We start from the raw sequence: 13,707 nt of genomic DNA, 5'->3' as shown, positions 1-13,707 counted from the left end.
TCAATGACCATGCCCTACGTAATAAATTTTTTTAAAAAAAAAAGGATGCTTCAGGTAGAGTTTTTTGTTTGCGAATATCTGAACAGTGATTGAGGGTCCCCAGATTGTCAGATCTTTCATTTTTCTGAGCTTTACTTAAAAAAAAAAAAAATCAAATTTACGGTTTTAAAACTTCAGGTCCTCATTGTACCAATAAAATGGCCAGATGTCACTGCATACCCCATCTTTGGTGATTTTTCCCAGATACAGACCAAACTGAAAATTAGCAAAGGTCCCAGTGCGTGAGCTTCAAGCATGTTAGAAAATATCTATACCAATAGTCCCAAAAAAGCGAGGGGAGGTGGGTTTATCTGTGTGTTATCTATGCAAACTAACAAATATTGAAAATAAGTTTTGTTGCGCACAAGAACATAGAAGACATAGGTTTATCCAACAGCCAATACAAAAATATGACAGGTAGAAATCAACTGATAATCATAGGTAGCATCTTTGTCTTGGTTTTGAGTAATGGACTCCAGTTATTGCAGTTTTAAAGTAAAACTGGCCTTAAATTATAAAAGAAACTGCCTGCAAGAAATGGTATCCCAACCCCTTCCCACGCAACCCCAGCATCCCTTTACCTGGATCTTTATGCCCAGGAGGGGGGAGACAGACTGTGCAATCACGTGACCACCCCATTATATGGTGGTCAAATGATCAGAGGCCTGTCCTGCTACCCCTGATCATTACAAGATATAAGAGCTGTCTATGCCAGCTCAATCACTGGGCTGGCATTACTAAATATAAGAGCTGTCTATGCCAACTCAGTCACTGGGCTGGGAGTGCGCTCTCAGCACAGAAACTCTGGCCATCCATGGACACATAAGCATTCTGTAGGCATAAAAGCCCACCTTCTTTGCCACCACACATATACAATGCAGATACTTTACAGGCAATAAAATTAAAGAACCTTTTACAACGCTGCACAGTTTTTTAATACCTACTGGGGCCCCTTGACTGCATAGGCTATTTTCTGGAAAGGGAGAATCAGCCTTTCATTTTCAGACTGCTCAGGTTAGAAAGAATAGAGTGTGTTTGGGTGTGTATTTTTTGTAATTCACATACACTAGTTATAAATGACCTTGCCTTTGATTTACAAAGATGTCACGCTCCCCAACTTCAGAAATTCAATGGTATGTTCTAAAGTATTTGCAAACACATTCCCTTTACTCTAAATTACCAAAGCCCAGACCAGGTATATTAGTTCCCTATAAAGCCCAGGACACAGAAAACCAAAGGATAATATTTAAATAAATATATATTTGGTGTAGGCAGTAGGCATGCCAATATACACATCAAAATATTCATTAAAAAAAATAAATTATTCTGAAATAAAAAAATAAACACACAGTCTCTTTCCTGTAGGAATGCAAACTATGCCATGGCAGAGGAAGCTTTTACTTTTGGTGATAACGCCTGTTTAAACCGTCTCTTTAAATCCTGCATATTAGGCGACCTTGGTCTTGGCATTATAGAGCCTCTCCTCTTCTCTCCGGTGCTGGTGGATTGCAGTTTGCTGATCTCTTTACACAGGTGATGGAACACATCACAAACGTCCTGACAGTTTTCACTGGTGGAGATCTCCACAAAGGAGCAGCCCAGTTCATTGGCCAGCTGGATTCCCGAATCTGAAGGGACCTGTCTGACATGAAGGAGGTCCCCTTTATTGGCTACTATAATAATTGGTATTTTAGAGTCTGAGTGCACCTTCCGGATGTGCTGGTGGAGGTGACGGATGTACTCGTAGCTCCTTAAGTCTGTGATAGAGTACACTAGGAGGAAACCTTCTGATGACTGAATAAAACGCAGCATGTCTGCCACCTGAGATGCGTCATCTTCCACCTGTGCAAAAAAAGAAAAAAGGATTTACAACCCAAGATCTGACAGATTTATATAGACTGATCAGCTAGATACTTATGTGATCTGTTACCAACATTCTGTTATACAGCAATAAAGAAAGAGGAGCAAATGAGTAATAGGGATATATATAGGATTACATTTATTTTTTGGCTTCAGATTGAATAAGGAATGGATAAAAAACACTTTTTGCCAGCCAAAGTTTATTAGGGAGAATTACCTTCACTTCCGGTCATCTATACACAATCGAAAGTGAGAGACAATCTCTCCAACCTGCCAGCTGTCAAAATATCTAAGCAGCAGCTGCATCTGATTGGATGTACATGCTGTATGGCCAACAATTTTCTGCCTGGCTTCTTCAATTTTTTAATCAAAGGGGTATCAGAAGGGAGGGGGCCGATAAGACCACCCACTAAGGGTATTTTGGCCAGTTCATCTGTAACTCTCACTGGAACAATGTACTGAAAAATTTCCTGTTCTCATGGCAATTTAAAACTTTGGATTTTTTCCCATCTTTTCAGAGAAACAGAGAACGTAACAACAGTTGAGTCACAGACAACCTCAAAAACCTGACAAGGGTTCTAACACCCCCCCCCCCCCCCCACAGTCTATCGAAAAACAAAAATAAAAATGTTGGCTTTTGATTAGCCTTATTCCAGACAAACCTTTTGCATTTTAGTTAGATTGAGGAAGGGTTGCAACACACACACATATATATGTGTCTCTCTCTCTGTGCTATATGTGCTATATATATATATATATATATATATATATACGTATATATATATATATATATATATATATATATATATATATATATATATATATACACATATATCTCGATATGCACTGATTTTGGTTCTTTTTACTATATTGAGTTTGTATTGCTCTATATATATATATATATATATATATATATATATATATATATATATATATATATATATATATATATATATATATACATACATCTCAATATGCACTGATTTTGGTTATTTTTACTTTATTGAGTTTTTATTGCTGTCTGTAACCCCACTAGAAAGATTCTCCTTTCCTTCACCCCAACAGGAAGCGGGAGATCTCTTTATCAGGGTCACAAACAATAAAAGCACACTTGTTTAGTCATGTAGGGAAGGGTTAAAAACTACAATGTAACATTACTGAAAAATCCAATAGGGAGAGGTAGATTCCTTTGGAATGATTATGTAAAGTGGGTGGGGCTGGGAACCCAGATAATCTGCCCATAATATATGGGCTAGTGTTGCTAGTTGCTAGTGATCCAATGCTGCAGCTGTCTCCCGCTGGCTCTAATACTGAGAGATCATGTGACTGCTGATCGTTCTGTTCTCAGTCTTCAGTGATCAGAGAGCAATGACTGTCATTCACCACTCTCTGCTCTGCCCCTCCAGCGCTCACTGGAGCACTGGAAGGTGGAGGGGGGCGGAAACAGTTGGCTTAGGCTCTCAGAAACGCGCAGCGAGGCTGAGCCAGCTGCCAGTCAGGCTTCTGGGTGGATTCTGACATTATTGCCGGGATCCTTCCAGAGGCTGGACCGGGTTTGTGACATCAGCCGACAGAGGGCTTTAGCCTGCTGTCAGCTGAATATAGATCACAGGAGTTCAGAATGAAATGCACTCCTGTGACTCATAGTAGTATGGCCAAAAGAGCTTTAGCCATACTTCTCCTTTAACAGCATACTTGTAAAAGAGAAATGTAGCTTGTGCATGGGACTGATACACAAAAGAGGTGTGCTACAAATAATTTGTTTGGAGAATTGTGTCAGTCTTTATGTAAAATGAAGCATGATGCATAATCCCAATAACTAGAAGTTCCTCCGACAATCTTCCCCCCTCTGCTCACACTGTGGTTGCCCGAGGCAGAGATCACCAGAGGAATTTTATTAAAATGCATTTTTACATTTGGGCAGCAAAGATAACATTTTCACATACATTTGGGTGGAGGTGTTGTTTAAAACTCCTGATTCCATATTAGGACCCGTTCACACTAGAATGCGGTGCGGGAGACCTGCGTTTCCGTGCCAGTTTCCTGCACCGCATTCCTATCACACTGCCCTTGCAATTTGCAGCGGGTGTCAGCCCCCCAAACGCAGGTCGCAAAAGCAGTGTGCTTGCTCGCAGTGGATTGTGTGGTACAAAAGTACTATGTGATCCAGTTGCAGAGCATTTCCAAAAGTAGGGCATGCCCTACATTGGTGCAGTGCGGTGTGGTGTGATTTTTAGCCCATTAAAAAAGAATGGGATTAAATCGCACTGCAGGGAACAGCATATGAATCGCACAGGAACAGCACAGTGTTCCTATGCGATTCACATGCAGTTCCTAGTGTAAATGGGCTCTTAATTAAATAATAAAAAAAAGGATATATTTACATATTTGCATAGCACAAATCTGAATACCTTAGGTTATAGTTTTTTGCAAGTGTCTGTCATACTGTTATGAGAGCTGAGTCATAGGAATCAGTGACTCATTTATGTGGTCTCTATAATTTATCATCTTAAAACAGATTTTACAGGGGCTGGAGACATAAGAATGACACATTTTTGAAAATCAGTATACATGCTAGGAATGAGTCAGACGGATGTTATCTCACCCGGCAGACAATAATATTCTGTACATGTGATACATGCAGTAAGAGTCTCACCTTAACATAGCCTGGTGTGTCCTGGATCTGTAAAGCCATATGTTCCCCTTCTACAGCCACCAGCCTGGAGTACAAGTTTCCTGTTTGACAAAAAAGAGAAAAAAGCCATATTCAGGAAAATGCCAAAATGGGAATTGGTGGCAATTTACAATTTAAAATATATCTAAAAACAATAACAAAAAATGTAACATATTGCAGCTCACAAGTCCTTGGATGTGGTGGCTGCATCCGTTTTCTTTTTTCAGTCCAAGTACATTTTCTTCAAGTCAAGAAAAATACAATAATGTTGATCCTACCAGACCTCCAATGTATTTGTAACTTCATCTGCACTGAACTGAAGTCTGACACAATGTAATCAGCCTTCCCGTTCCCTTCTGTGAACTACAAAACCCCTCCTTCCTATTGCATAGAGAGGAGAAGATGTTTGTGGTCCAAATCAGAAGACAACATGGTGACAGTGCTGCTTCTCTATAGACAGCCATTCTCAACTGCGGTTCTTTGAGCTCCCATTTGATAATGTCTGCATAGTTATGGTGCCAACACCACTTGGCAGAGCCAGCTTCATGACACCAATGATTTTTTTAGCTGTCTGCCACTGACCACCAATGTAAGGGTTACCAAGGTTTCCTGCTGACCATAATGATCTTGTGTTTGCAGGGGTTCCCCAAGATCAGAACCCTATTTCTAGGGCTCCTCTGGGAGCAAAAGGTTGGAAAGACTACAGTACAGCGACTTTACATATATATTGTATTATATCTTTACTTCTAGGACAGGAAGGAAGAGATTTACTAAAACTGGAGAGAGCAAAAGGGGTTGCAAATCCCCCTTAATGACTTGTGCCTATAGGTAAGCTAAGAATTATAGGTACTGTAGATATCTCCTAAAATTGCACCGTTCAGGAAATATTTACATTGCATGCAGCCGATGACGTCATTGGCGCATGCGCTCTGCCGTTCCTTCAGAGCTCAGTGCCATGAACAGCGGCTCCTGCGCGCATGCACGGGAGTGATGTAATTGCGCCTCCGGCCAATCAGATGGCAGGAGGACGCGAACCAGAAAGTAGGATGGACGAAAATGTCTGCGACTTTACAGGTGAGTGGGGGCTTCGTTCTAAGGTAAGTATTTCATAATGAGCTAGTATGCGATGCATACCAACTCATTATACCTTTGTCTTTCAGGTTTTTCTTTTTCTGAGGTTTACAACCTCTTTACCTGAACAAACTGAAGTTAGAAGCTGATTGGCTACCATGCACAGCTCTGCCAGATTCTGAGTGTAAATCTCCCCTTACGTGTGTTACTGGCAGGACCACCAAGTGGAAATAAGGGGAAAAAACTGAAAATGGGAACTACTGAAGCCACCACATATAAGGACTAGAAAGAAGCAATAAATTATATATGTTTTTTTGGGGTTTAAAGGCGCTTTAATCGGGCAAAAAATAAATAAAAACTCACCAGTATTGCTTTCATAGTCTCCAATGAATCTTTTAGTAAGGAATCGAACAATCATAGCTGAAAGATCAAAAAAAAAAAAAAACATTTTAGCAATAATGTACAATATAGCACAAAGGAAAAATATCACATAAATATAAATGAGGAATTCATATAACTGGATGAAAGGGAAAGGGAGTGTTAGAAATGAACTGCTTCCTAGGAGTTTATATTCTGCATCTCTTCCATGTTTGTAGAAAATTCCTGATTTAAAGTTCTAAAATAAAGGCAAATTGTTATACTGTATCTAATAGTGTATGTGTTACATCCAAGGCCAGCCTCCTGTCAGTTGTAGGATTCAGTAGTGTGGACCACATATGTTATAACACCGGAATAAGAGGTGAATTTACTAAGACTGGAGCAGCCAGAATCTGAAGTTGCCATGTATGGCAACCAATTAGCTTCTTGCTTTCATTTTCAAAGCCTAACTGAACAAGCTGAAGATGGAAGCTGATTGGTTACTATGTACAGCTGCTCCAGATTCTGTCTGCTCCTGTTTTAGTAAATCCCCCCCCCCCCAAACTGTCATCCGCAGTAGAGGGTGTGCAACCTTAAACCTGTCATAAGAGAAATATGGGGGCTGCCATTGCTTGACACTCTAAAAATGCTCACTGATTGGCTGTCATGTTGAACCTCAGGTTTCAATACTTTCAGCCACAAATTTGCAACAAGTATGCAGACCAGGAAATTCAAAAGTCCTAATATGAAATATAAAAACAAAAAAAAATAATAAAACGGCATACTTGTTACAAATAAATGCCTCAAGGAACTTTTAGAAAATTCTGAAGGAGAGGGGACTCAACTTTGTACACCACTGGATGGATATCAGATCAATGAATTGTCTGTAAGAACCCAACAGAAAAAATAGGTTCTAATCGGATGCAGGGTATTAATAAAGTTAGCACATGGCTACCGGAGACCATTGGAAACGACAAGAATCGCCCATGTGTATTCATTGCAAAAAAAAAATAACACTACCTTGCCGTGTGCTGCATCCCGATAACATGTATGTTGTATATGGGAAGTCTAACAAAACCCCAGATAAACCCACTATAAACATTTGATCCACAAGCAATGTTATAATCCAATGGATTTTTACATACATCTGGAATGGCGGGCAATGGGGGGCATTTACAGTAAAGCGGTAATAAACCCAATATAGTGCAACTTGCCAATCATGAGATATAGTGGCTGCATTCATTTTTTACATGTACCCATGTACAATATAACTTTAAAGAAGTATTCAACCTAAAATCAAATATTTATTATATTGCAGCTCAACAATCATTAGATGTGGCGGCTACACTTTTTACGCAGTTACATTGAACCTGTGCTGGATTTATAAGGGGACAAGAGGGACAATTGCCCTGGGCCCCCTGACAAAAGGCCCCCCCTACACAAAAATATAAAAATTATATAAATTATTTTAAAAAATAAACAATAATAAAAATATATAATATCACAAAAAATACTTTATATTAAAATGTATCTTGTGAAGTAATAGTTTGCGGTAATCATCTGTAAAAATAGTTTCTTCTTTTTTTTATAAATATATATATATATATATAAATAAATGCTGATTATTATAAGCACCCCTGACAGTGGGAAAAAGTTTGTCTCAACCCCCGAACTCCTACATCTGCAGGACAGCTTGTTCTGTTAAAAAAGCAACAGATTTACTGGCCAGATAGCTGGGTGAAAATAAAGGGGGGGGCTGAAAAAGAAAATCGATGCAGCCATCATCGCATCTAAGAATTGGTGTGCTGCAATGCTGGTCCTTATAAGTTGTATTGTACATGGCTAGCAGACAATAAAGTTTGTGCACAATGTGTACTGTATCTGCTATGACGTCATACACCTAGACTGGGTATTGATTGCTGAGAATGGGGGATAATTATTGGCACATCCACTGCATGCAGAAATCAATCATCTACTAAAGATGATCGATAAATAGGAGATCTTCCTAGCTGGGTATGAATGGTGATGACAAGTTAGAAGATTGTATGTGATATAGATAAAATACCAATAATAATAATACAGATAACAATGATGATCGATCCCATCATCTCCTGTAATGTGATCTCTCCTATAGGATATATAGAGAGAATAGCACGGATCGCCGGTGACATGCCAGTGATGGGTGATCCTGGTAGGTACTTACCGGTCTTGCCCACACCCCCGGCCCCCATCACTGCCATCTTGATGTCCCGGACGGTGAAGTAGTCGGCGGTCTCCGGGATGGGCGCTAGAAGGAAGTTCCCGGACATGGTCGGTAGCCGCATTGGAGGAGAGATCCCGGAGGAGTCAGACTGAGCGATGCATCCAATGTGCGGGGAATCCGGAGGATCGGGATGGGATCAGTCTCCGGTATTATAATGTACACAGTCCGGGATTGAGCGGTGTGTGATCACTGATCTCCAGCCGGTGTTCCTCCTCCTCTTATATATCCGCTCACACACTCTCATCTCCAGGAAAGGCGATGAAGGCGGCCCGGAGGATGGACTAGTATGACGTGCAATGACGTCACCACCGCCGATCGTCATCACATACACAGCCGGGGGACCCGACGGGGACTATGGAGCCCTCTGACACCTGCCGTCCTTCATACTGGAGGAGATCCGCATTCCTCTGCATGCCCACTGCTGACAAATGATTGCATTCCACACACATCTCTATTAAAGTGACATTGCAATCATTGGAAGTGTTTACAGATCTCCCTGAGCTGTCATTATGTCATCTATTGCTGATCACTGGGAACTCATCATGTGTACAATGTCTCCAAGCAATCCTTTGTGTATATACCATAGGTGTGCGCAGCCTATATTATTAATGTGTGCACCCCAAAGCTCAAACGTGTGTGTGTGTGTATGTATGTATATATATATATATATATATATATATATATATATATATATATATATATATATATATACATACATACATACATACATACATATATATATATATATACATACATACATACATACATACTATGACGGTGTCAGTAGAGCACAGATTGGTGTCACTAGTTTTTATTTTATTGTTATATTTTTTTTTATTATTTATTTTTACAATTTTTTTTAGGAACCCTGTTAGGGGGCTTTGGTAAAATATCCGAGCTCTAAACAGGAGCTGGGTGTACAATGTGCCCTTGTATCTTTAACCACTTCAGCTCCGGAAGGTTTTACCCCCTAATGACCAGGCCATATTTTGCGATTCGGCACTGCTCTACTTTAACAAAAAATTGCGCGACCATGCGACGCTGTACCCAAATACAATTGATGTCCTTCTTTCCCCACAAATAGAGCTTTCTTTTGATGGTATTTGATCACCTCTGCGGTTTTTAGATTTTGCGCTATAAAACAAAGAAAGAGCAAATATTTTGAAAAAAAAAAAAAAACACAATTTTTTTTACTTTCTGCTATATAACTTTCCCAATAAAAAATTTAAAAAAATCAAAATTTTTTTAGCAGTTTAGGCCAATTTGTATTCTGCTACATAATATTTTTGGTAAAACAAAATCCCAAAAAGCGTATTTTAATTGGTTTGCGCAAAAGTTATAGCGCTTACAAACTATGGGATAGATTTTTGGAATTTTTATTTATTTTTTTGTTTTTATTAGTAATGGCGGCGATCAGCACTTTTTAGCGGGACTGCGACATTGCGGCGGACAGATCGAACCCCTTACTGACATTTTTGACACTTTTTGTTGACCAGTGACATTAATACAGTAATCAGTGCTAAATAATATGCACTGTTACTGTATAAATGACACTGGCAGGGAAGGGGTTAACACGGGGTGATTAAAGAGGTTAATGTATGCCTAAATATGCTTGCTGACTGTGTGGGGGGGCTCTGTGACAGGCACAGAGAGATCGGGGTTTCAGCTTAGCTGAAACTTCTGATCTCTCCCTGCCTGTCGAACAGAAGACTTGCCTGCTTTGTGTACATAAGCAGGCGCGTCTTCTGTCAGTTTATCTGATGATCGCGGGCGGCCGGTGGCAATCGCCGCCGCTCCTCCCACAGCCCGCCTCCCGCTGTGCCTAATCACAGCAGGAAACCTGGTGCACGAAATCACATAGTACTACGTGATTTTGTGCAGCCGAGCCACACTGCCGCAGTAATACTAGGTTAAAAAAGAAGTATGGATTTGGTTTTTTTTCCAGATGCATGCTTATCTAGATGGATGCTTCATCTGTCCCCCGGCGCCTCTACACTGAGAACCGAGCGATTGAACAACCCCGGTTCTGACAGCTCCCCCCCATCAGTCAGCAGCTCTCTGCTCTTCCCCCTCCTCGCTCATCGGAGCGCTGGATTGTGAAGGGGCGGGGAGCGGCTGGCTCAGGCTCTCAGCGGCTCGCTGACAGGCTGAGCCGGGTGTCGGTCCAGGCACCTGGCGGATCCCGACTTCCATTGTCGCTATGGCGCTGTGCCCGGACTGACTTCTGTGACGTCAGCAGAGAGCAAAATTCAGACTGCTCTCTGCTGAAAACTCGTCACAGGAGTGCAAAACTAATTGCACTCCTGTGATCCATAGGAGAAGTACAGCCAAACGAGCTTTGGCTATACTTCTCCTATATGGAGGATTGGGCTACCTCCAGGCCCGCCACTCCTCTAACTATCCATTAGAATGCATGTGTTTTCACTGTGGAGACTCATAAATGTACAGGAGTTAGGACTGCAGGTCATACAGGATGCTGTGAAGGGGCCTTGCAGCTTACGCATGCGTTTGCAAATGTGTTCTAACTAAACCCCTGTTTTTAACCCATACTGTTGGACAGGTTAATTCGGTTGGTAAGCAGACTGGTTAGTGAGTTGAGATGGGAATTTCTCTGGTTTTGTCTTGCCTTCCAAACAGGAGGAATCTGCGCCACACAGGGTGATTAGGGTGTGCCCAGGCACATCTGACACGCCCGGTGCGCACGGCCATGGTGTATAAACTTCTTAGGATTATTTTAATATGAACAGTGAGAATACAACTCTTCACACACTGTTAGGAATGTTAAAATGTATATTCCACCAACTGTAAAAAAGGAAATGCATCCATACTGCTGCAAAGAAAAGTATAAATTATAATTTTTTGTTGGCATTGGATCAAGGATCAAAGTGCAATGCACAGCCTCCTGCAGACTATTCCTCCAGCCCTGGGTCTCTATCAATGAACTATTAACTATGTGGGGATTTCTCAGCAATGCTGCTCCATTGAGAGCTACCAATTACAGTGGATGATTATGATGGGACTTGTAGTCTCTCCATATACAAATCAGTGTAAATTAATGACATGGAAAAAGAAAAAAAAGTTGCTACAGGAGAAAAAAATGCAATTTGGGTATGGGGTGGGCACCATCTTTAATGTTGAAACAAGATCAGAAAGGTGAAATTAGCTGAACTTCCGGTATGTTTTGTTATTGCTTACATTGTAACAATGTAAATATGTATATGGCTTACCTGTGGGACAGCTGTGAAAGCGGAGAATCACAGTAGCAGTCAGTGCTACTAGCATAACCACCACTGGTCTAGTTTATGACATCACCTCCCTGCCACTCCAACTCATCCAATCAGAGAACACATTGCATTCATTGGAAAAATTGGAAGGCATTCTGTGAATGGCACCCATGCCAAGCAAGTGAATCCCCCCACTCCCCGGTTACTATACAGTAGGACAGCTACTCAACCCGGACCCAGAAGAAAGCAGCAATCACTGAAACAGCGGTAACTACTACAGCAATTCTCCACTTCCCCAGTGATTTCACAGGTGTGATATGAATACGTACATTGGTCCAAGCTGGTGAGGCAGGGACCCCTCATGTGAAGGATGTTCTATAGTAGGGGTCTCCAAACTTACTATACAAAGAGCACAGTTTATTGTCCTTCTAACTGTGGCAAGTGGGAGAAGAAAATGTCCTGGTGTCAGTGGGCATAAACAGTGCCTTGCCTTTTGTATTAGGGGAGGAATAGTACCCCATTGTTGGTGTCAGTAGGAGGAACAGTGCCCCATTGATGGTGTCAGTGGGAGGAATAGTACCCCATTGTTGGTGTCAGTAGGAGGAACAGTGCCCCATTGATGGTGTCAGTTGGAGGAACAGTACCCCATTGTTGATGTCAGTAGGAGGAACAGTGCCCCATTGTTGGTGTCAGTGAGAGGAACAGTGCCCCATTGATGGTGTCAGTGGGAGGAATAGTACCCCATTGTTGGTGTCAGTAGGAGGAACAGTGCCCCATTGATGGTGTCAGTGGGAGGAATAATACCCCATTGTTGGTGTCAGTGAGAGGAACAGTGCCCCATTGATGGTGTCAGTGGGAGGAACAGTGCCCCATTGATGGTGTCAGTGGGAGGAACAGTGCCCCATTGTTGGTGTCAGTGAGAGGAACAGTGCCCCACTGTTGGTGTCAGTGAGAGGAACAGTGCCCCACTGTTGGTGTCAGTGAGAGGAACAGTGCCCCACTGTTGGTGTCAGTGAGAGGAACAGTGCCCCATTGTTGGTGTCAGTGAGAGGAAGAGTGGCCCATTGTTGGTTTCAGTGGCAGGAACAGCGGCCCATTGTTGATGTCAGTGGGAGGAACAGTGGCCCATTGTTGGTGTCAGTGTATATCTCGTGTGGAGGGGAGGAGGGAGAAAAGGACTTTGATGCCCCTCCCCTCTGTTTCAGCTCATGGTGCACCCGCTCTTCTGTGCACCCGGCCACCCGCCCGGGATCGGTCCTGGGCACCGCAGCAGCTGCCCACAGCCCAAAGCGGCCCCAGGGCAGGCAGCCTACTGGGAAATTTCCCGGTATCCCGGTGGCCAGTCCGGCCCTGAGCGGGAGCCAATGGTGCCACTACTGTGTCTCAGCCAATCAGGAGGGAGAGTGCCGGGTGGCCAACGCACTCGGTTACATGGCTGGACCGAAATGTAGCTCAGGTAAGTATTAGGGGGCTGAGGGGGGCATAGAATGCATTAAGATAAAAAAACCTTCTGACTTTAAAATCCCTTTAAATGAAAGGCAAAGTAAAAGTCCCACACATATGGACTGCCCACACAGGGGTTTTTCTCAAGCAAATATAATTAACAAAAAAACCAAGCCACCTGGCTCTTATAGTGGTTCTAATTTATTTATTTTTTTAAATAACAAACATATCTATACTTTATATAGATTGCAGACATGATACAAGAGATGGTTAGAGACTGAGGACATGATACAAGAGATGGTCAGAGGCTGCAGACATGATACACGAGATCAGTGCAGCCTCACCAGTGCCCATCAAATGCAGCCTTCCAGTGCCCACCAAATGCAGCCTCATCCGTGCCCACCAAATGCAGCCTAATCCGTGCCCACCAAATGCAGCCTAATCAGTGCCCACCAAATGCAGCCTAATCAGTGCCCACCAAATGCAGCCTAATCCGTGCCCACCAAATGCAGCCTCATCCGTGCCCACCAAATGCAGCCTCATCAGTGCCCACCAAATGCAGCCTAAGCTGTTTCCGTGCCCACCAAATGCAGCCTAATGAGTGCCCACCAAATGCAGCCTCATCCGTGCCCACCAAATGCAGCCTCATTCGTGCCCACCAAATGCAGCCTCATCCGTGCCCACCAAATGCAGCCTCATCCGTGCCCACCAAATGCAGCCTAATGTGTGCCCACCAAATGCAGCCTCACCCGTGCCCACCAAATGCAGCATCATCC

General features: G+C 42.5%; 1 protein-coding gene across 1 annotated transcript; it reads right to left on the bottom strand.

The window, feature by feature from the left end:
* Positions 1 to 1,279: 1,279 nt before the first annotated feature.
* RASL11A (RAS like family 11 member A) lies at positions 1,280 to 8,395 on the bottom strand. Its single transcript, XM_082246543.1, has 4 exons — positions 8,205 to 8,395; positions 6,008 to 6,064; positions 4,556 to 4,635; positions 1,280 to 1,881 (listed from the first exon to the last, which is right to left on the bottom strand). The coding sequence occupies exons 1-4, from the start codon at positions 8,323 to 8,325 to the stop codon at positions 1,414 to 1,416; spliced, it is 726 nt and encodes a 241-aa protein (XP_082102669.1). The 5' UTR covers positions 8,326 to 8,395; the 3' UTR covers positions 1,280 to 1,413.
* Positions 8,396 to 13,707: the final 5,312 nt, after the last annotated feature.

This window comes from Pelophylax lessonae (assembly GCF_965119305.1).
Source record: "Pelophylax lessonae genome assembly, chromosome: 2".
NCBI classification, from domain to species: Eukaryota; Metazoa; Chordata; class Amphibia; order Anura; family Ranidae; genus Pelophylax; species Pelophylax lessonae.
This window is presented reverse-complemented; position numbering and strand designations above follow the sequence as displayed.

Excerpts from the sequence above, each read along its gene's own strand:
- RASL11A (XM_082246543.1), bottom strand. The coding sequence starts at position 8,325 with ATGCGGCTACCGACCATGTCCGGGAACTTCCTTCTAGCGCCCATCCCG. Across the intron at positions 6,065-8,204 it reads CGGGGGTGTGGGCAAGACCG|CTATGATTGTTCGATTCCTT; the intron begins GTAAGTACCTAC and ends TTGATCTTTCAG. Across the intron at positions 1,882-4,555 it reads ACACACCAGGCTATGTTAAG|GTGGAAGATGACGCATCTCA; the intron begins GTGAGACTCTTA and ends TTTTTTGCACAG.